The 20,631-nt window shown below is 51.3% G+C and overlaps 4 protein-coding genes across 5 annotated transcripts; all 4 read left to right on the top strand.

Annotated features, from left to right (window-relative positions):
* Nucleotides 1-1,607: 1,607 nt before the first annotated feature.
* Nucleotides 1,608-3,573, top strand: LOC147820940 (hemoglobin subunit zeta-like). The gene is made up of 3 exons (XM_087202801.1): nt 1,608-1,786; nt 2,969-3,173; nt 3,334-3,573. The coding sequence occupies exons 1-3, from the start codon at nt 1,692-1,694 to the stop codon at nt 3,460-3,462; spliced, it is 429 nt and encodes a 142-aa protein (XP_087058927.1). The 5' UTR covers nt 1,608-1,691; the 3' UTR covers nt 3,463-3,573.
* A 5,602-nt stretch (nt 3,574-9,175) lies between these two features.
* LOC101704937 (hemoglobin subunit alpha) lies at nt 9,176-10,181 on the top strand. The gene is made up of 3 exons (XM_004873715.4): nt 9,176-9,460; nt 9,593-9,797; nt 9,940-10,181. The coding sequence occupies exons 1-3, from the start codon at nt 9,366-9,368 to the stop codon at nt 10,066-10,068; spliced, it is 429 nt and encodes a 142-aa protein (XP_004873772.1). The 5' UTR covers nt 9,176-9,365; the 3' UTR covers nt 10,069-10,181.
* Nucleotides 10,182-16,172: 5,991 nt separating this feature from the next.
* On the top strand, nt 16,173-16,953 carry LOC101704581 (hemoglobin subunit alpha). The gene is made up of 3 exons (XM_004873714.3): nt 16,173-16,308; nt 16,428-16,632; nt 16,731-16,953. Exons 1-3 carry the CDS (start codon nt 16,214-16,216, stop codon nt 16,857-16,859), a joined length of 429 nt encoding a protein of 142 aa, XP_004873771.1. The 5' UTR covers nt 16,173-16,213; the 3' UTR covers nt 16,860-16,953.
* A 2,068-nt stretch (nt 16,954-19,021) lies between these two features.
* LOC101724100 (hemoglobin subunit theta-1) lies at nt 19,022-19,812 on the top strand. 2 transcript variants are annotated; one of them, XM_087202837.1, is made up of 3 exons: nt 19,022-19,201; nt 19,312-19,516; nt 19,592-19,812. In XM_087202837.1, the coding sequence occupies exons 1-3, from the start codon at nt 19,107-19,109 to the stop codon at nt 19,742-19,744; spliced, it is 453 nt and encodes a 150-aa protein (XP_087058963.1). In that variant the 5' UTR covers nt 19,022-19,106; the 3' UTR covers nt 19,745-19,812. The 2 variants fall into 2 exon arrangements, with proteins under 2 accessions (XP_087058963.1, XP_004873936.2); XM_004873879.4 differs by having other exon boundaries at nt 19,028-19,201; nt 19,616-19,812.
* The last annotated feature ends 819 nt before the right edge of the window (nt 19,813-20,631 follow it).

The raw sequence follows: 20,631 nt of genomic DNA, 5'->3' as shown, positions 1-20,631 counted from the left end.
TTTTTATTTTGGCAGGCAGATTGAGACAGGGTATCATTATGTAGTTCAGGATGGCCTTGACTTACTATGTAGCCCAGGCTGACCTTGAACTTGCACCATTTCTCCTGCCTCAGCCTCCTGAGTGCTGGGATTATAGGTGCGCCCCACCACACCCAGCTCACCCTACTCCTAATATATGATATTACCATAGAGAAATAGAAATTTATGTTCACAAAAGACATTTATGAATGTTCATAGTATCTATCAATAATGGTTCCAACCTGGTAATAACCCAAATGTCCTTTTGTGAAAGAGTGGATAACTGGCATATTTATTCCATGGACTAAAAAGAAAACTATTGATACATATAAGAACTTGGATGAATCTCAGGGGTATTATGCTAAGTAAGAGAAGCCAGTCTTAAAAGAGTACAACACTGGGCCGGGGATTTGGCTCAGTGGTACCACCACCTGTCTTGCAAGCACAAGGTCCCAAGTTCAATCCCCAGTACCAACAAAACAAAACAAAACAAAAAAGAGTACGATACTGTGATTCCAGTAATACAATATTCTTTCTTTTATTTTGAGGCAGGGTCTGGTTATGTAGTCCAGAAAAGCCTTGAACTCACAGTGTGCTGCTGCTTGACTTCTCAGTGCTGGAATTACAGGTGTGTGTAATTCCTGGCAAGTTCTACTACATTTTTGAAAAACAGGAAATTAGAATGGCTGGCAGAGGTTGGGGTAGGCAGAGACTAAGACTTTAAATGGGTGTACATGGAAATTTGTGGGGTGATGGAGCTGTCCTATGTCCTGTCACACAAATCTATACATATGTTAACATCAGAGAATAGGAAAAAAGAAAGAAAGAAAAAAGAAAAGAAAAATTATTGTATGTTAAAACTAAAAAGAAAGCCAGATCTGGTGGCACACACCTGTAACCCCAGCACTTGAGAGGCTGAGGCAGGAGGATCACCATGAGTTCAAGGCCAGCCTGGGCTACATAGTGAGTTCAGGACCAGCCTGAACTGCAAACCAAGTTCAAAAAAATAAACAAACAAAGAAAAAACCTAAAAAGAATATTTGTCATGCGTTACAGTGACAGGTATGAGGGCTACATTGCACACAGCATCCCTCACAGTGCACAGCATGAGATGAACTCTCCTTGGTTAGCCTACCATGTCACCCTGTTGGTCAGGACACAGACCCAACCAGCCTTCCCTCTGTGTTAGCCTACCAGAACCCTTGCTGTTCTTGGAGCAATTCAGGAGTCACAGAGATGAGCTGGAAGGGGATGCCACAGACAGCATGGTGGGCAATGTACCCAAGGAGGGTGCACATTGGGCCCCACTTGGCCATTCTGAAATGGATAAGGACAGCGCAGGGCTGGACTTCAAAGGCAGGGATGACCTCCTGGGAAGCCTGGGCCCCTATCTCTCCTAGATACTGTGTCAGACTATGGCCAACGCCCCCTTGAAGGCCAAGAGGGGGCAGGAGTGATAGCTCCTCACCTCCCAGGACCACCAGGCCCTGACTGCATATTGTCACTGGGTCAGATAAGAGCCCCCACCCTTTAGCCCCCTCCCCTCTCCCAACCAATGGCCACGTCCTGGCTGGGCCCACAGCACAGTGCATATAAGAGGATCCTGGAGAGTGAGCACCACCAGGCCAGTCCTAAGCGTCTCCAGCTCCAGCCCACCTGCCCACCGTACCATCATGTCTCTGACCAACAGTGAGAGGGCCATCATCACGACCATTTGGGACAAGATGTCCATGCAGGCTGATGTCATTGGCACTGAGACTCTGGAGAGGTAAGAGCCAGACAGGATGGGCTGAGTGACCAGATCAGAGGCCAGGGCAGGGGTGGTGGGAGGGGTCCTTAGGAGAGGATGGTGAGGATGAGCAGTGAGCAGGGGTCAGTGAGAAAGGCTCAATAAGGAGAGGTCATTGAAGAGGGGTCAATGCACAGGGGACAGTGGGGGGGTTAAGAAGAGGGGTGGAAAAGCAGGAGTCAATGTGTAGAAGGGTGACTAGGAGAGGTCAGTGAGAAGACAATGAACAAGGCGCCCTGAGGGGGAATTAGAGGGGTCAGTAGGAGGGTCAGTAGAGCAATAGGTGTAGAGTCAATGAGAAGTGTCATCAAGGAGTCAGTAAGAGGCTCAGGATTAGATGGAATGGCAGGTCCATCAGAAGGTGTGGAGCCAGGTTTGGAGACGCACCCTCATAATCCCAGCATACTCTTGGATGAAGCAGGAGGATCACAAGCTCATGCTCAGCCTGGGCTCTGTAATGAGTTCACTCCTGTCTGAACTGGAGAGTAAGACCCTGTCTCACAAAAAAGGGAGGGGTCGGTAGGAGTTGTTGGGGTGGAGAGGAGAATGGGAAGAGGTTGGTGAGGAAGGGACAGTCAATGGGAGGACCACAGAGGAGAGCTCAGCGAGCAGATAGGAGGGGTTGTCTGGAGGCTCAGGAGGCACAGTCAGCATGGAAGTGAGGTGGGAAGAGGTCAGTGAGGTGGGGTCAGTAAGAGGGCCGGTGAGGATGAATTGGAAGGGCATCATGATGATGATTAGTGGTAAAAGGGCCAAGATTCAGTGAACTGAGGAGGAGGTGGATGAGGAGGGAGGGAGCTAGAAGTAGGACTGCATCTCACAGAGCTCACCCAGCCAAGCCCACACCCTATCCACACACAAGGGCTGAATTAAGGGATGGATGCATGATGGACAATGAGGAGAGTCAATGCCCTGCCACACTGGAGCCTGGGCATCCTGAAACTTTAATGTTTGTTCAGTGAGGATTCTTTTATATTAATTTAAAATGGCATTAAAATATGCTTTTAGCATATCACAGTGAGAGGTCACTGACTGATATTAAATTAATAAGCCACCCACTGATTTCTGGGTTTGGGGAAATCTCTAAGTTTGGTGCCCAAATACATTACCTGGGTGCCAGCTCCACTGAGGCCCCAAGGCTCACGCTCCCCCAATCCCCAGGCTCTTCTCCAGCTACCCCCAGACCAAGACCTACTTCCCCCACTTCGACCTGCACCCGGGGTCGCCACAGCTGCGCGCACACGGCTCAAAGGTGATGGCCGCCCTGGGCGACGCCGTCAAGAACATCGACAACGTGGAGGTCGCGCTGACCAAGCTGAGCGAGCTGCACGCTTACGTCCTGCGCGTGGACCCCGTCAACTTCAAGGTGGGTGGTGGGTGGTGGGTGGTGGGTGGTGAGTGGGACAGAGATGGGCTGGGGGCTGGTCAGCACAGGGCCCGAGGGAGTGAGGTCTCAATCACAGACACACACACACACACACGCGCTCCCCTCACTGAGACCTGAGGCGCCCTCCCGGCCCCCGCAGCTCCTGTCTCACTGTCTGCTGGTCACGCTGGCCGCGCACTTCCCCGCCGACCTCTCGGCCGAGGTCCACGCCGCCTGGGACAAGTTCCTGTCCCTTGTGTCCTCCATCCTGACCGAGAAGTACCGCTGAGCGCCGCCGCCCGAACCCGGCACTGGCTACGACCCCTGAGCAGCAGCCCCCCACACACACCCCCCTCCCGCTTTCCTCCCCGGAATCCCCAATAAAAGGATGAGGCTGGAACAACCGGGTCCTGTGTTCTCAGTACCGGGGGACGACGGGAGAAGCCCAGGGGTACGCTGGGGTCTCGCAGGAGCGCGGTCACCCGGGGTCGACCACCTGCCGGAGGATCTTCCGGGTGACCCGGGAAGCTCCTCGCCCTGAGGACCCCAGATTGCAGCGCGGAGGGAGCAGAGCTTCCACCGCCGGGTCAGGGGACCTCTCGATTGGGGACCGTCCCCAGTCGCCCACGGACCGTCGCTCACTCCGCGTGGGGTGCGTGTAGAGTCTGCTCCTCCACGCCGGATGTCACACCCCCGACCCTGGCAGTGTCGGGGTCGCTGATGCGGTCCCCACTAAGGGAATCGGGCTCTCTCTGTCCCCGGTCTCACTCCTGCTCCATCCTGTGGCTCCCTCAAGGGCAGCATAACTCTGCCTGCAGGGGAGAAATTACAGACCCAAGCCTACGGCACAGGCGCCCACGCGCCGCGCGGGGGAGTCAGCGCCGCAACAGGTGATGGCAGAGGCCCTGGCCTCCCACTCGCGAGGGCCCAGCTGGCGACATTTCTGCGCCGGGGCCGAGGGTCCCCGGGTTCCCGCCGTGCCGGGCCGATTTGAGCGGGTGGGGCGACATGAGGAGGGCTCTACAAGGAAGACTGAAGGGCAGACCGGGCTCCCTGATCGTGCCAAGCTTGGCGCCAGGAGCGCGCTCACGTTGGGAAGGTTTGGGCCCTGCTCTCTGGCCAGGTGACACAATGAGGGGGTGGGAGCCTTCGTCCCAGGAGCGTGGGGAGAGGTCTATGGTAGACAAGGACAGGACATTGATTGGGTACAGAGCCCACCAAGAGCCCAACCAAGGTTTCACCTGGGTCTACAAGTGTGGGGGCTGGCGGGACCCCGTGGCCGCTATGCCAAGTGATCTGCTCCCCAGACTCTTTCTGGGTACTGCAGACGCAGACCTGCTGCTCACACCTGGGCCCCTGCCAGTACCAGGTGCAACTTCAGCTGACATCCAGCAGCAGGCCAGTGCATTACCTTTCCCAGAGCATGCTCAGATTCTCTAAGCCTTCTCCCTCTGTCATCACTTCCAGGGGCACCTGCAGGTGACAATCCTCTTTTCTTTCACTGACCTCTGCTGGAACAGAGGCCCAGGGACCAAATGTGTGGCCTGAGACAAGCAAATTTGGAGCCCAAGGCTCTTGGGTTCCTCACTCCCTATTCCTCTCCCCTCGCTCTGAGGAAACCTTTTCCTGGCCAGTTTAGCCCTTGTCTCTGAGCCTCATGGAGTGGGTGGTGGGAGTGAAAAAGAAAGCTTGGTGGCCACTGTTTGGCAGACAGAGCAGGTTTTGGGCTGGTTCACACTGACAAGCCAGGTCACGCTGGGCATCCCTGAGCTCGACGATCCTCACCCTTCCGATGGAGAAACTCACCCTGAACTCACCAGATGTTTGTAGTAATTTTTGACATCATGCTGCAGGGTTGATGCTTGGCAGGCTCGTGGCCATAGCCACATACCTGCCCTAGCATCGTGGCCTCTGTATTCTCCCTTCCTAGGTGCATGTGCCTTCACTCAAGCTTTGTCTTCACACTCCCTGGCTGCTGGGGACTGGAGGGGGCAAATATTAGGGTTCCTAGCCCTTGACAATAAGAAACAAGGATTGAAGAGGGAGCTGTACTCTAGAGCTCTCCAAATTCTAAATAAAGAGAGTTCCCTGGTGATAATCCCTTCTATGGATAGATGGAACCAGGGGACCCTAATAGTACCAGATCTAAACAGGATGCAGAATCCAGGTATGGTAGCACACTCCTGTAGTCCAAGAACTTTAGGGAGCTGAAGCAGTAGGATCACAAGTTCAATTCCAATCTGGGCAACTTAGCAAGATTCTGTCTCAAAATAAAAATTAAAATGTCTGGAGAGGGGAGAGGGATTTAGCTCAGTGGACCTGCCTGGCAAGCACAAAGTCCTGAGTTCAATCCGTGGTACAAAAAAAAAAAGTCTGGAGAGGAGGCTCAGTTATAGAGCACTACTGTTTTGATCCCCAGTACCACAACTAAACAAATAAATAGAAGATACTGGAAGCTGAATCCTGACCGTGGCTCTACAGAACTCTCCCGGTAAACCCTGCCAAGGACCTGTAACCCTGGGTTGCTTGGGAGCACTGGATCCCTGTGGGAGGACAGGAGCCTGTAGGACTTGACCCCATAATATATGCTCCATTGTCACTATTTACATGGACAAAAACAGCTCTAGGTACTAAAGGAAGTTTGGTAGGAAAGCAGCTAATATTTCACATCAGAAAAGATTGCACCCTCCTTTCCAGCTAAGAAAACAGGCATCTTGAATGTGCCCTGGGTCTTGGCCACATGTGGATGCATTATGTGTCTGGGGATCTCTAGAGCCTGGGGGAGATTACAGGACAGGGAGCCTGGTCTCTGCCTGGGCAGGATTGGGAGATTTAGATAAGCCGTGGGAACAGAGGGAACCACCCTCTGTCTCCTCTAAGGCTTCCTCCTGGCAGAAGAGGGCCTGAGTGGGAGTGAGGGTCAGACCAAGGAACAGAACTGGCCAGGTGGAGCCCCTAAGTCCCAAACATAGAAGCACACACTCTGCAGGTCCAGCAAGCTCCAGGTTCTAACACTGACTCAGAACCAACAGCGGTGGTGTCCACCGCTGATAAGACCCATCATCAAAGCTGCCTGGGAGAAGATAGAAGGTCATGGTGCTGAGTATGGTACAGAGGCCCTGGAGAGGTGAGGGCTCTCCCTTCTCTTGCTAGGACCCCAAGATCAACTGTGCCCCAGATAGCCTTTAATATCTGCCTAAGCCCTCCCCAGTTCAGCTAACCCACTGCTTCTCCCTACAGAAAGTTCCCGAGTTTCCCCACCACCACAACTTTCTTACCCCATTTTAGAGCCCCAGCTCTGCCCAGATCCAGGCCCATGGCAAGAAAGTGGCTGAAGAGCCAGGGATTTAGCTCAGTGGTGCCATGCCTGCCTGGCAAGAGCAAGGTCCTGAATTCAATTCCTGGTACAAAAAAACCCCAAAAAACCAAGAAGGTGGCTGATGATCAGACCAAGGCAGTGGACAACATAGATGACCTGCCTAATGCCCTGTCTGATCTGAGCAACCTGCATGCCCAGGAACTGCGTGTGGACCCAGCTGACTTCAAGGTGAGCACACAGAGTTCAGGGGAGTGTGGAGCACAGTGGGAGCAGTGGGCCTTGATAGCAAGGCAGAGAAACCCCAAGAGTTCCAGGAGGTTGATCAGGCAGCCACTCACTGGGGAAGGCTTTTTCTCCTTCTTTTGTTTTCTTTCTCTTTATTCCTTTTACCTTTTTTTTCTTTCAATACTAGCAATAGAATCTAAAGCCTTGTACATGGTAGCTAGGCATCCTGCATCACTCACCTACATCCCCAGCCATTAAAAATTTTTTTGTGGGCCGGGGATTTAGCTCAGTGGTTCCACCACCTGCCTCACAAGTGCAAGGTCCCAAATTCAATCCCCATACCAAAAGAAAACAAAACAAATTTTTTTTGTGTGTAACAGCCTTGCTCTGTTAATAAATTGCCCAATCTGGGCTCCAATTTGCAACATACTGCCTCAGCCCACCAGAGTGCTGGGATTACAGGCACCATTATTGCCTTCCCAGACTTTAAAAAGAAAAAAAATTTTTTTCTGTATCAGAGATGAAACCAGGGAGACTCACCACTGAGCAACATCCCCAACCTTTTTTTGTGGGGGGGCGGTTCTCAGGGATCAAACTCAGGGCATTGCATTTGCCAGGCAGGTATGGTTCCACTGAGCTATATCCCTGGCCCCCATTCCCAACCCTTTTTAATTTTTAATTATTTTATTTTTCTTTTAGACAGTCTTCATATGTAGCCCAGGCTGGCCTTGAATGGCAATCCTCCTGCATCAGCCTTCCAGTACTAGTATCACAGTCTCTGCCACTGTGCATCGCCCTTTTTATTTTTAATTTTGAGATAGTGTCTGATTAAATTGCCTGGGCTGGCACTGAGCTTGCTATCCTTCTGCCTCAGTCTCCCAGTAGCTGGGATGACAGCTAACAAGACTAGATCCCCCACCACAGTGCTTGTCATTGAACCCAGGGCTTCACTCATGCTAAGTATGTACTCTACCCATGAGCTACACACCCACTGCTTTTTTTATTCATTCATTTAGTTTTGTTTTTGTCTTTGAGATGCAGGTTAATTGTGTTGCCCAAGCTTGTCTTGAATTCCTAGGCACCAATGATCTCCCACCTCAGTTACCTGTATAGTGGGGACTACAGGTGCGGGTCACCACATCCACTGTAGGGAACAGAGAAAGGGGACATTACCAGAACCTCTACAGTAAGTCCTAGTCTCCTACAAGCCATGGCAGCACAAGGCAAATTAATTAATTAGACAGAAACAATAGAAAAATGAGACTAAGGCAAGAAGCGGAGCTTTGGACCTGATCTCTGGGCAGCAAAGACAAAAGGCCCCAAGCCTGCCACACCTTTTTATTCAGTACATATGGAGTAATAAATGTAATGGGTGGCTCAGAAGGCAGCAGGGTAATAAGTGACTCAGAGGGCAGCTGCAGAGAAAATCCTAGAATAATGAGGAACTAAGCAGATGAACATTTTGTTCCTCCCCAGGATGTCTTCAACTGGTATAATCTTGCCCTGGAGCATCATAGCATCACAGGGCCATTGAGGTTTTAGCTGTGACTGGAGGCAAAAATGGAGTTGTCTCCACGTGCCATAGCTGGCCTGTAGGGAGGAAAACTAGGCCTAATCATAATTTTAATTGTGAAATGATTTTTCCCCAAAATTATGTAAAACTGTGCCTGACAATCCACCTCTCAGGCTTTCCTTTAGAAGTAGGAGTTCTTTCCACATTAGGTCTGCAAATGACAGCCCAGTGTGGTAGCACATGATTTTAATCCCACCACAGTGGAAGGCTGAGGCAGGAAGATTTCAAGTTCAAGCCCAACCTGAGCAATTTAGTGACTTAGCAAGCCTCTGTCTCAAAGTTAAAAATAAAACAAATAGGTGGGGCTGTTGCTCAGTGTGAAGCCTGGAGTCAATCCTCAGTACAACACACATACACACACAGAACAATTAAGGGACGGGGAGGGGGTGGTGTGGCTCAGCAGGAAAGCCACGGTCTAACATGTCAGAGGTCCTGGGTTCAATTTCGAACCCATCAAAAACCACACAGTATACTGAAAAAAGATTACAAGTCAGCCAGACATCCAGACACAGGACTAACATGAAGTTCTGTGTAAAAGGAGAGGGGGCCAGGGATTTAGCTCAGTGGTACTGACGCCGCCAGCCTCACAAGTGTAAGGTCCTGAGTTCATCCCAGGTACCAAAAGAAAAAAAAGGAGGGAGAGGGAGAGAGGGGATTCTCTCAGTAAACTCACATCTGGTGTGCCACAGGCCTAGGTTGGGTGGGCCCTTCCAGTCTCATAGGTCCTCTCCCCAGGGCAGGGACACTTAGGTCTGGGACAGATGCCCTGGAGTATGGTAGAGCAAGAACACAGGAACAGACCGTAACAGCTAAGGAGCAGCTTGCTGATTTCTGGGAGGCTTGTGAGGAGAGGGTAGGAGGAGAGGAATCCAGGTCCTGGGGTGCAAGGTTCTTCTGCTGGGTGGAGCCCCAGCCCTTGGCTCCAGCCCCACTGATGCCACCCAGCCAGGCACTGGTCACATGCCAGCCAATGAACGCAGTGCAGTAGAGTGTCCCTTGAAACCTGGGCATAAAAGTGCGTTGCTCTGCTGGTCCACAGGCTTCTGGTTCTGACACAGGCTCAGCAAGACCCAGCATGTCTCTTTCCAACGAGGACAAAGCCTGTCTCAGGTCTGTCTGGAAGGAAATTGGCCCTTCTTGGCCTGAGCATTGCCCAGATGCTATATACAGGTGAGTGCTCTCCTCTCCCTGCTCTGATAGTCTGATAGGAATCAGGTATCAGAGCTACCCCAGGGCCTGGACCCCATGAATTCTCAGCCCATACTGCTCCCAACCTCACTCACTCACTTCTTCCCCCCACAGAATGTTTTTGAGTTTCCCCAGCACCAAGACCTACTTCCCCAACTTCGACATAAGCCCTGGCTCCCCTCAGATCCAGGCCCATGGCAGGAAGGTGGCAGATGCCCTGAACAAGGCTGTGGAACACATAGATGACATGCCTGCTGCCCTGTCTGACCTGAGTGACAAACACAGTCAGGAACTGCGTGTGGACCCAGTGAACTTCAAGGTGAGTGCTCCAGGCAAGGGATGTGGGTGGGGAGGGCACAGCAAGCCTTGCTGACATGAGAGAGACACACAACACGTTCCAGAAGGTGGAACAAGTGGTTCCAGTCCCTATGGCTACTCACAGCCTCCTCCTTTCACTCCAGCTGCTGAAGCACACCATGCTTGTAACTATGGCTGCAAACTACCCAGAAATCTTGACTCCTGAAGTCCTTCTTTCCCTGGACAAGTTAATGGAGGCGGTTTCCAGGGTGCTTATTTCCAGATATCGTTAAGCTGAAGTGGTCGTACCCTGCCCAGGCAATTGGGCCTCAGGCCAGGCCCTCCTTCCTCCTCTCCTTTTCCTACACCTCTGCAGTTTTGAATAAAGGCCAATTGGTGGCAGTAACCTGTGTGTGCCTGGGTTTTCTGTTTCACTGAGGTGCCAGTGGTGTGTGTGGTTCTACCCCTCTTGGACCAACGCTCTTTCTGCACTCTTCAGAGAAGACACTGAATCTGCCCCTGACCCCGGAAGGGCTAGATTCCCGGGCACTTCCAGAAAACACAGGCCAGTCCTCGGATGGACACTGACCTTTGCAACATCACTGCCCAACACCACTTAACAACAGTCTATGTGGATCAGGAGGCAGGGGGAGCCCTTGGGTTGGATCCCCAGCAGCTCCACAAGCAAACAAAAACAAAGAAAAATATGGCTGGGTATGATGCTGCACGCCTATAAGAAAAAGAAACACAACATCACCAGGCTGCTGAGGATGAGAATCTTACTGAGCCTCAGTTACCTACCCCACCCCCCAGAAAGTAGGTGGGTAGGAGTGAGTGTCCTAGTCCCATCACCCTTCCTCAGTCACAGTGATCCTCAGAGCAGGAAGGATCATGGCAGCCCAGCACGTTAGGGACAGAGAGGGGATCAGGCTGCCCTGAGCAGACTCAGCCCATCTGGGAAGCTCCACAGCCCGGTTCCTTATTCCCTTCTTCCCGCAGTTCCTGAGGCAGCTTGAGAGCTCACTGTGTCCTCAGCCCTGAGCCCCCACCGCCTTGTCCCCCTTCTTTGGCTCAGGCCTCCTGGGATCTCCCAGTGGTCCAGCCTCCCTCCTGTTAGACAAGAGACACCCTTGTCCCAGGACTCCAAGCTGGGCCCTTAAACATTCCACCCTTCTCTAACACTGTGGGAATTCTGTGTGGTCTCCTTGCAACCCCAGATCCAGTCCGAACATGCAGCACTGAAGAAAACTCTGAGGTGGTCAGCCAGGTCCCCTTTCCCCACTTTCTGCATGGAGAGCCTCTCTGAACTGTGGAAGAGTTCACATCCCTCTCCACTGTCCTCTCCTCCTCTTCCTCACAGCCAGCCCATTTTTACTTAATTGTACCCAAGCACTTAAATAAACTGAAGTGCCAGGCATGGTGGTACAGGAGAGTAATACTGTAATTTGGGAGGTAGAGCCAGGAGGATCACTGCAAGTTTGAGGCCAGCCTGGACAACATAGTGACACCCTGTGAAAAAGAACAAAAGGCCGGGTGTGGTGGTATATGCCTGGAATCCCAGCACTTGGAAGGCTGAGGCAGGAGGATTGCCTAGAGTTTGAGGCCACCCTGGTAAACATAGTGAGTCCAAAACCAGCTTGAATTACAGAGTGAGACCCTATCCGGAAAGACAAAAAAAAATTTTTAAAGGAAAACAAAAACTGAACTTCACTCATGCTTACACACACACACACACACACACACACACACACACACTTTTTGTGTTATGCAAAGGAGGGATAGAGTCCCTCTTCCCTGTCTCCCCACCCTGTGGATCATGGATCCAGTTAGAGTGAACTGTTGGGACTAAGCCCAGTGGCTTCCATGTGTTTCAAGGGAGCAAAAGTCAAGGACTGCTTCATGTACCTTTTTTCTTTCTTTGGTACCAGGGATTGAGCTCAGGACCTTGGGCTTGTGAGGCAGGTGCAGCACCACTGAGCTAAATCTCCGGCCCATCATGTACCTTTATTTCCCCATTATTTTTATTGCTACATTTTAGGTATACAATATGCTGACATTCATTATTGGGAATTTCTACCCCTTCACGTACCTTTCTTACGAGACAGAGTCTGGCCATATTGCCTGGGCAGGCCTCAAAATCCCGGGATCAAGCAGTCCTGCCTCAGACTTTTAGCATCTGAGAATCCAGGTGTGGACCATCGTGCAGGACTTCATTCATTTGACAGATTTATTGATCATTTCTATTGACTTCCTGTCAAGATCTTTATCAGTTGCCTCATAAATTACTTGTCTTTTTCCATTTCTTATTTCCTTCTTCCTGCAGTTCCTAAGGCAGCTTGAGAGTTCACTGTGTCCCCAGCCCTGAGCCCCCACCTCTTTGTCCCCCATTCTTTGGCTCAGGCCTTCTAGAATCTCCCAGTGGTCTTGCCTCCCCTGTTAGATCAGAAATATCCTTGTCCCTGGTGCTGCCTTCCAGGACCACAAGGTGGGACCTTGAACACTCTAGCTGGCTCCACCACCCAGAAGCAGGATTAGGGCTCACTGCCATCCTAGGGCGAGCCCCTACATGGAGCAGTGGATACAACTCTGGTGAGGGCCCTTTCAGCACCTTCTTTCTGATAGGTGCCTGTCCAAGCTACTGGAATCCCCCTTCCTGTCAGCCTTCCACTCCTTCTCTGCCCCCCAGACAATACCTTTTATTTTATTTTATTTTTTTGGTACCTGGGATCAAACTCGGGTCCTTGCGCTTGTGCAGTAGGTGGCGAAACCACTGAGCTAAATCCCTGGCCAACACATTTTTATTTAAATGTAAAAGCATTTAAGAAATACACTGAAGTCCACTTATGCTGTCCCATGTTCATTCTTTTCTGTTTTATTCAAAGCAAGGAAAGAGTCACTCTGCCCTGACTCCTGAAGCCCGACTGAACAGCTGGGATTGAGCCCAATGGCTTCTGGGTGAAGGGAGATCTAGTACAGGGACTATTTCATGTACTTTGTTGGTTTGGTTTGGTTTCGTGTTGTGTTGTTTTGTTTTAAGATAAAGAATCTCACTGTGTTGCCCAGGCCAACCTGGAACTCCTAGGCTAAAGCCATCTTCAGCCTCAGCCTCCTGGGAATCTGAGAACACAGGTGGGTACCAGCATGAGGGGGCTTATTCATTTCAAAGTTTTATTGATCATTTCTGGTTATTTTCTGCAAAGATTCTTTTGTGTGTAATTGTCCTCATGAGTTTGTTTTTTCCTTGTTTCTTTTCTAACTTGTTTATCTTCCTCCCTCCTTTCTTTTCTTCTTTTCTTTCTTTTCTTCTTTCCCTTCCTTCCTTTCTCTTTTTCTTTGTCCCCTTCCTTCCTGCCTGCCTGCCTTCCTTCCTTCCTTCCTTCCTTCCTTCCTTCCTTCCTTCCTTCATTCCTGCCCTATGAATTAAATCCACAGCCTTGCCCCATATTTGCTAGGCAAGTATTCTATCACTGAGTTATATGCCCAGGCTTTTTGTTTTTTGTTTTTTAGACAGGGTCTCATTATGTAGTTCAGGCTGGCCTCAAACTCACTATGTAGCCCAGGCTGGCCTAGAAATTGTGGTGATCCTCCTGCCCCAGCCTCCTGAGTGCTGGGATCACAGGCATGTGCCACCACACCCAGCCCATGCTCAGCCTTAAAAAAAAATTGTATTTATTGATTTATTTGCAATATTGGGTACTAAACCAGCATGCCACTAAGGTATAGTTCAAGGTGCCCCCCTCACACTTGTACATATGTATTTTGAGACAGGGTCTCACTAAGTCCATATTGCTCAGCCTGGGCTTGAACTTGTGATTTTTCTGCCTAAGCCTTACAGACTGCTGGGATTACAGGCCTGTGCCTCCAGGCCTGTCTCTTTTTTTGTTTGTTATTCATAGTTCTGGGAATTAAACCCAGGGCCTTATCCATGCTAATCATACACTCTACCACTGAGCTACATACCCAGGCCTTTTTCTTTTTGTTTCTTGTGTTTTTGTTTTTTGGGTGGGGCCTCACTCTATTGGTAGCCTTGATCTCCTATATTCAAGGGACTCTCCACCACAGCTACTTGAGCATCTGGTTCTACAGGTGCAGGCAATCCTAACTGACTTCCAGGCCTTTCAATGCTTTTGCTTATTTATATGTGGGAACTCTTTCTACATGAAGAATGCAAGTCACGGGCTGGGGATTTAACTCAGTGGTTTTGCCCCCTGCAGCACAAGCACAAGGACCTGAGTTCAATCCCTGGTACAAAAAAAAAAAAAAGGAATGCAAGTCAGGGATTGGATGTATAGCTCATTGTTAAAGGGTTAGCCTAGCATGCAAGAGGCCCTGGGTTCAATCCTTCCAGCACTGTGGGGGGGGGGGGACAAAAATAAAATAAATAAACAAATAAGTAAATAAATAAATAAAATAAAATCTCGGGAGGCTGAATAGGACCCCTATGAGTTTCAGGCCAGCCTAGGCTACATAGAGAGACCCTGTCTCAAAAAACAAAAAACAAAATCCCAAAAGAATTAAAAACCAAAGAAGAATAAACATTAAGCATCTTGATACCTAGGCTAAGTAGAGTGACCTTGTTTAAAAGAAGAGAGAGGGCCAGGATTTAGCTCAGTTGTTCCGCCACCTGCCTCACAAGCGGAAGGACCCAAGTTCGATCCCTGGTACCAAAACAAAACAAAAAACATAAAAGAAAAGAGAGAGAGAATATGAATATGAATATACAAGTCTTTTGGTGAATTATATTCCCTAAGTCTAAGACTCTCCTAAAAAGGCTCAGGTAATAGACACATTGGAGCAAGATGCAGAGAGAGGGATGATCTCAGGCCAGAGGGCCTCCTAGGGAGGCCTGGGCACAGCAGTGAAGAGTGATACTCACCCACCCCCACAGCAAAGCCCTTCCTCCAGGCCCCAGGAAAGTCACAGCAAGCATTTCTCACCCCCTTTTCTCCTCAGTAATGCCCCCCACCACCAACACTTGTCACAAGCAAGAGGATGGGGACAGCACCAGCTGGCACTCCTGCCCTTCTCACTGCTTCACCAAAAGTCTCTCCCTTTTCACCCAGCATATCCTGCCAGTCTCACCCCACTGCCATCTCCCCACCTCTTTTAATTTTTTTTATTAGTACATGTTTGCGGTACATCGTGAATATATTCACTGTGGATAGTTGGTACATGTACACCTCTACCCTGCAGCCTAGATGCCTCTTCTCTGTCCCCTCCCCAAGGCAAGCCTCTGCTTTCCAGTTCTAACACTTACCCTCCACCCTCACCTGCTCCAGGAAGCCCACCCTGATCCTCAGACTAACCAGGTCTTCTCATTCAGCTCCTCCATGCTTCTCAAGGGCTCTCTGAGGTTTGCAACTGGATGTGGACTTGTATGATGGTGTGATGACTGCCTCTATGCCTGAGGAGGCAGAATGCTGGAGTCTCATCCAGCCTGTTGTTTTATCATTTAACCATCATTAAACTAGGCAGTCTTGGGGCCGGGGATTTTAGCTCAGTGGTTCCGCCGCCTGCCTCGCAAGTGCAAGGACCTGAGTTTGATCCTTGGTACAAAAACCAACCAACCAAACAAAAAAAAAACACCAGCCAGTCTTCCTTCAGGCACAATTTGGGCAGTGAGGATGTCATCATTAACCAGGACAGAGGCCAAATGGGACAGAGAGACAGTCACACAACAGGTAGGGGGTGGGGACAGGAGAAGTTCCACTGAAAGTCCATGAGCTGGAGCTGGAGCCACCTCCACTCTGAGTAAAGGAGCTTGAGTCTGGAGCCTCCAACCCCAGCCTGGATAACATGGACCTGGTTATTTCTTCCTTCCCTGTGCCTGTCACTCAGTCACACACAGTGGTTTTTGGGAAGGAAAAGGGTTGGAGCAACAGAGGCCTAGAAACAGCAGGAGGACTTCCTTGGATTCACACCTCTCTGCCCCGAATGGGTGGTGCTTCCCTTCCTTCCCAGAGGCAGTGACCGCTGCGTGGATTCTGCTCAGCTAACTCACGTCCAGCGTGGAGGTCTAGGTGCAGGTAGGTGGTGCGGGCTGGCCCTTCTGTCTCACAGAGGCGCAGGCTGGTTCTGTGACAGGGAGGCCTGGGAAAGATGCCCTGGAGCTGTCGCAATGGAAGAGCACAGGAACGTACCCTACCAGGCTGGACCACCAGCTGGGGACAGGCTTGCAGTTTCCCGCGAGTCGTGTAGAAGGAGCAGTCAGTGTTCCAGGGCTCGAAGTTCCAGCGCCAAAGCGGTTCCGAGCTCCCGGCTACACAGTGGTTGGACTCGGCGCGCCCCCTGCCGGCTCCTCTGGCCTCGCTCCGCCCCACGCCAGCCAATAAGCGCGGCCGTAAAGGGCGTGTCCCCCAAACCCCGGTACATAAATGCGTCGCGCTTTACAGGTCCTACACGCTTCTGGCTCTGACACAGACTCAGAAAGAATTCACCATGGTGCTGTCTCCTGCTGACAAGAGCAACGTGAAGGCTGCCTGGGACAAGATTGGGGGCCATGGTGCGCAGTATGGCGCGGAGGCCCTGACCAGGTGAGGAACCCCTGTCCCTTGGTCGGACCTGGGACCAACCCAACCCCAGAGCCCGGGGCACCCCAAATTGTCCGCCCGCAGCCTCTCCAACCCCGCTCAACTGTTGCTTCTCTCTGCAGGATGTTTCTGAGTTTCCCAACCACCAAGACCTACTTCCACCACTTCGACCTGAGCCCAGGCTCTGCCCAGATCCAGGGCCATGGGAAGAAAGTGGCGGACGCGCTAACCACCGCCGTGGGCCACCTGGACGACTTGCCCAGTGCGCTGTCCGCCCTGAGCGACCTGCACGCCCACAAGCTGCGTGTGGACCCCGTGAACTTCAAGGTGAATGCTTGGGCCAGGCCAGGAAGGATCCACGGATTCCAGAAGGTAGTCAGTCGGTGTTGTCCGCAGCCACTCACCGGGACTTTCTCTCTCCACAGCTCCTGAGCCACTGCCTGCTCGTGACCCTGGCTGCCCATCACCCAGCGGAATTTACCCCCGCGGTCCATGCCTCCTTGGACAAGTTCTTGGCCACTGTGAGCACCGTGCTGACTTCCAAATACCGTTAAGCTGGAGCGACCCTGCAGGGTCTCCTTTCAGGCCCTTCTCCCTTCCTTGCACCTGCACCTCTTGGTCTTTGAATAAAGTCTGAATGGGCAGCAACCAGTGGCCTCTGTGTTCTCTGTGTCCATGATAGTGCCAAGATTGGGAATAGTCATTGCGTCTTAGGAACACACCAATGGCCTAGAGCAAAGGTCTCTTCCTGGTGGAGAAAGGGGGGAAAAGGAGAGAAAGGAAGGAAAGAGGGGAAAAGAGAGCCTGGTGTTGAAGAATTCAATGCACAACCCCTGGGCCCTGAAAGGGTTAATTAGTTCACTCCAGAGCTTTGCAGACTTAACATGAGTTTGCTGCCCTAATCCACTAGTTTTCATACTTCTTGCACATGCAAACACACTTGCACTGAGCACTGGGCCAGCTCTCCAGGGCTCCTCCAGAGGTGGATGGTGAAGAGTCCTCCCCCTTCATGTCCCACTGATCTCTCTATAACCCCCACATGCCCTTCACAGTCTGGCTGAAACTGGGGGTGACACCACACAGTACTCTGGAGGTGTCACCACCTGAGGATGATCACTGCTTGGCCACCAATGTCCTAGGGCCAAGATCAGAAGACTCAATTTTTGGGCCCAGCCTAGCACCCAGTCAGCTGCTCTGGGGCTAGTTTCCCAGTCCCCATGGCTAGTAGGAGACTTCCCAGAGCCGGGAAGGCCTGGCCAAAGCCCTTCCCCGATGTGCTTCCTTCCTGCAGAGCAGGCCCTAGACCTGGGGCCTCAGAAGGAGGGCTTGGATTTCCTGGTCTTGGCACCCTTTCAGCCCCAGCCATTGGCTGACACTAGCATCTTTTCTTTCCTGTGCTCAAGAGTCTTCCTAGAAAAATACCCGTGGCAGCCCTCTGCCCAGATTGGGATGGCTTAACCACCACCTGTGGCACAGTATGAGTTCTGGGTAAGAGGCTGTCTTTGTTATTTTACCAGAAAATGGAGTTCAAGGTGGAAACACATCAAATGTACATGAGTGCATAAATAGGTAAACAAAATCTGGAATATACACAGAATGAAATATTCAGCCATAAAAAGAAATGAATTTTTTTGCTATTTTTTCTTTTTTTTTTTGAGACAGGGTCTTACTATAGTTCAGGCTGGCCTTGAACTATGTAGCCCAGGCTGGCCTCGAACTTGCAGACATCCTTCTCCCTCAGCCTCCTGAGTGCTGAAACAGGAATGAAGTTCCTAAAAGATGTGACTTAATCTTGAAAATATGTTGAGTGGAGGAAGCGAGACACCAAAGGCCACATAGTATATTATCCCTTTTTTTTTTTAAATACCCAGGATATGCAAATCCTTAGGGACAGAAAACAGGTTACTGGTTGCCCGCTCCTGGAGGAGGGATGTTGAGTAGTTACTAATAGGTATGGAGTTCCTGTTTGGGATGATGAAGTAGTTCTGGAACTAGATAGTAGCGATGGCTGTACAACACTGTGAATTTACTAAATACCAATGATTTTACACTATTTTTTGAGACAGGGCCTCATTAGTCCACTTTAGCCTTGAATTCAACCTAAATGCTGGGATTACAGGCATGTGTCACTATGCCTGGCTTTGTACACTTTTAAAATGGTAAAATGATAACTTACGTGACTTTTAACTCAATTTTTAAAAATGCAGTGTGGTACCTGATTGTGATGATGCACAGGCACTTACTATTGTTATTGGGACTCATCATAGGCACCCCATAAACGTTCATTGTCCTGAAAGGAATATCTGCTGAGAGCGAGGCACTTAAAATTTGTTATCCATTTAATGCTCACATCAATTCTGAGAAGAAATTGTTGTTCTCGTTTTATATGAGAAAAGAGACTCGGGGAGGTCTCCTAATATCAACACAAACTTCCAGTGTCAAAATACACGCTAAAATTCAGTGTTGCCTAATAATAAGAATACATATCAGGGGGCCAGGGATTTAGCTCAGTGGTTTCGCCGCCTGCTGCGCAAGCCCAAGGACCCGAGTTCGATCCCTGGTACAAAAAAAAAAAAAAGAATACATATTAGATACTATTTTCCACATAGCAAACATTTAAAAGCGTGAGGCCTCAGGGTTCAGGCTGATTCCAAGGGTCGCAGGTCAGAGCAGGGTGGACAGAGGCGCTCAGCACGGCAGGAACGGCGCGAACGTGGCGGGCGCCCCCTGGAGGCCGTGCGCATTCCTCCGCGCAGTGGCGCGCTTGCATCCTCGGCTCAAAGCGCTTGGCTCCAGCAGGGATGGAGCTGTCTGCGGCGGACCAGGCAGCGGTGCGCGCACTGTGGAAGAAGATGGGTACCAACGTCGGCGTCTATGCGACCGAGGCCCTGGAGAGGTGCCGATTGGGGCTGAGTGTCCCATGACTCCACCGCCCATGCTCTCGCCCCAGGATCGTGCGCCACCTGCACTGGCCACAGCAACACCTACCCTTTGTTCCTCCTGCAGGACCTTTCTGGCCTTCCCCTCCACCAAGACCTACTTCCCACACTGGGACCTGAGCATCGGCTCCGCCCAAGTCAAAGCCCTCGGCCAGAAGGTGGCCGACGCGCTGACCCTCGCCGTGGACCAGCTGTACGACCTGCCGGGAGCACTGTCAGCTCTGAGTGACCTGCACGCACACAAGCTTCGCGTAGACCCGGCCAACTTCCACGTGAGTGCGCAGGTGGGCTGGGCAGTTGTGGCAGGCAGGGGTGCCAACCAGGGATGTGCTCAACGATGAACCCAGGGAGGGTGGCCCCTCTGCCCACAGCTCCTGGGCCACTGTCTCCTGGTGACCCTCGCCCGGCACTACCCTGGAGACTTCAGCCCTGCTATGCAGGCGTCACTGGACAAGTTTCTGAGCCTCGTGACTTCAGCCCTGACCTCCAAGTACCGCTGAACTGGGTGTGGGTGCTCATGGGTCCCGTCTCCTCCCAGCGTTCGAGTAAAGTTCCCCAGAGCCCTGTACTGCTGCATGTCTTCTGGAATGGGGAGGAGGGGGTCTCCGCCCTCAAGGGAAGGGGTAGGGTGTGCGTCCCAGCCCCTTCCTGGACTTTTACGTTTCTGGAAGGTTCAGGGGGTCCACATTCCTGCAAGGCTGGGGTATTGGGTCACATTCCCAATCACGAACCCAGGACACATCTCACCTTTGGTCCTGATCATTTCAGGGTGGAGACCTGTGGGATGTCTGGCCCACAGAAAGGTGGCATATCGATGGGTCTCAGGTGGTAGGGCTGCCAGTACCGTGACACCCAGCCTGGACCCTCCCCAGGACTCCTCTGGCCCCACAGCATGACCCCTCACCAACTGGAGGGTCCATTTGCGGGGCTCCATGTCATCAGATGGGTATATCCAGGACTGGGGTACAGCCCAAAAAAACGGGATCACGGGACCTGCCAGTGCAGGGCCAACCTGTGTGGTGACTTCAGTATGAGGGAGGCTTGTGGTGAAAGCCTGGCACTTCCAGACCCAACCTGGTATAAGGTGGTTCCTGAAGCAGATCCTGGGTCACTACAGTTGGGTAGCTGGGCCCACCTGGACCCTGCCTTCATCTGACATGTCTGTAAGGGTGGAAGTAGGGCTGCTTTTGTCTGCAGAAAATCAGTCATGGCCATTGAGGAAATCTGAGAAAACACTCCACTTACTGGCCCTTTTTGTGTATCCCAGGCCCAAGGAATGGGTGGAGCACATCCCATTAATAACTCCCACTTGACACATGGTAAACAGTGTACAAGAAACTGATACACCACACGCGTGACATGTGCATACCACACATGGATAGAAACA

This window comes from Heterocephalus glaber, unplaced genomic scaffold (genome assembly GCF_053883595.1).
Source record: "Heterocephalus glaber isolate CG9 unplaced genomic scaffold, H.glaber_assembly_v1.0 deba00001781, whole genome shotgun sequence".
In the NCBI taxonomy this organism is placed as follows: domain Eukaryota; kingdom Metazoa; phylum Chordata; class Mammalia; order Rodentia; family Bathyergidae; genus Heterocephalus; species Heterocephalus glaber.
Note: the sequence above shows the minus strand (reverse complement) of the source record. Positions and strands in the feature narration are given on the sequence as shown.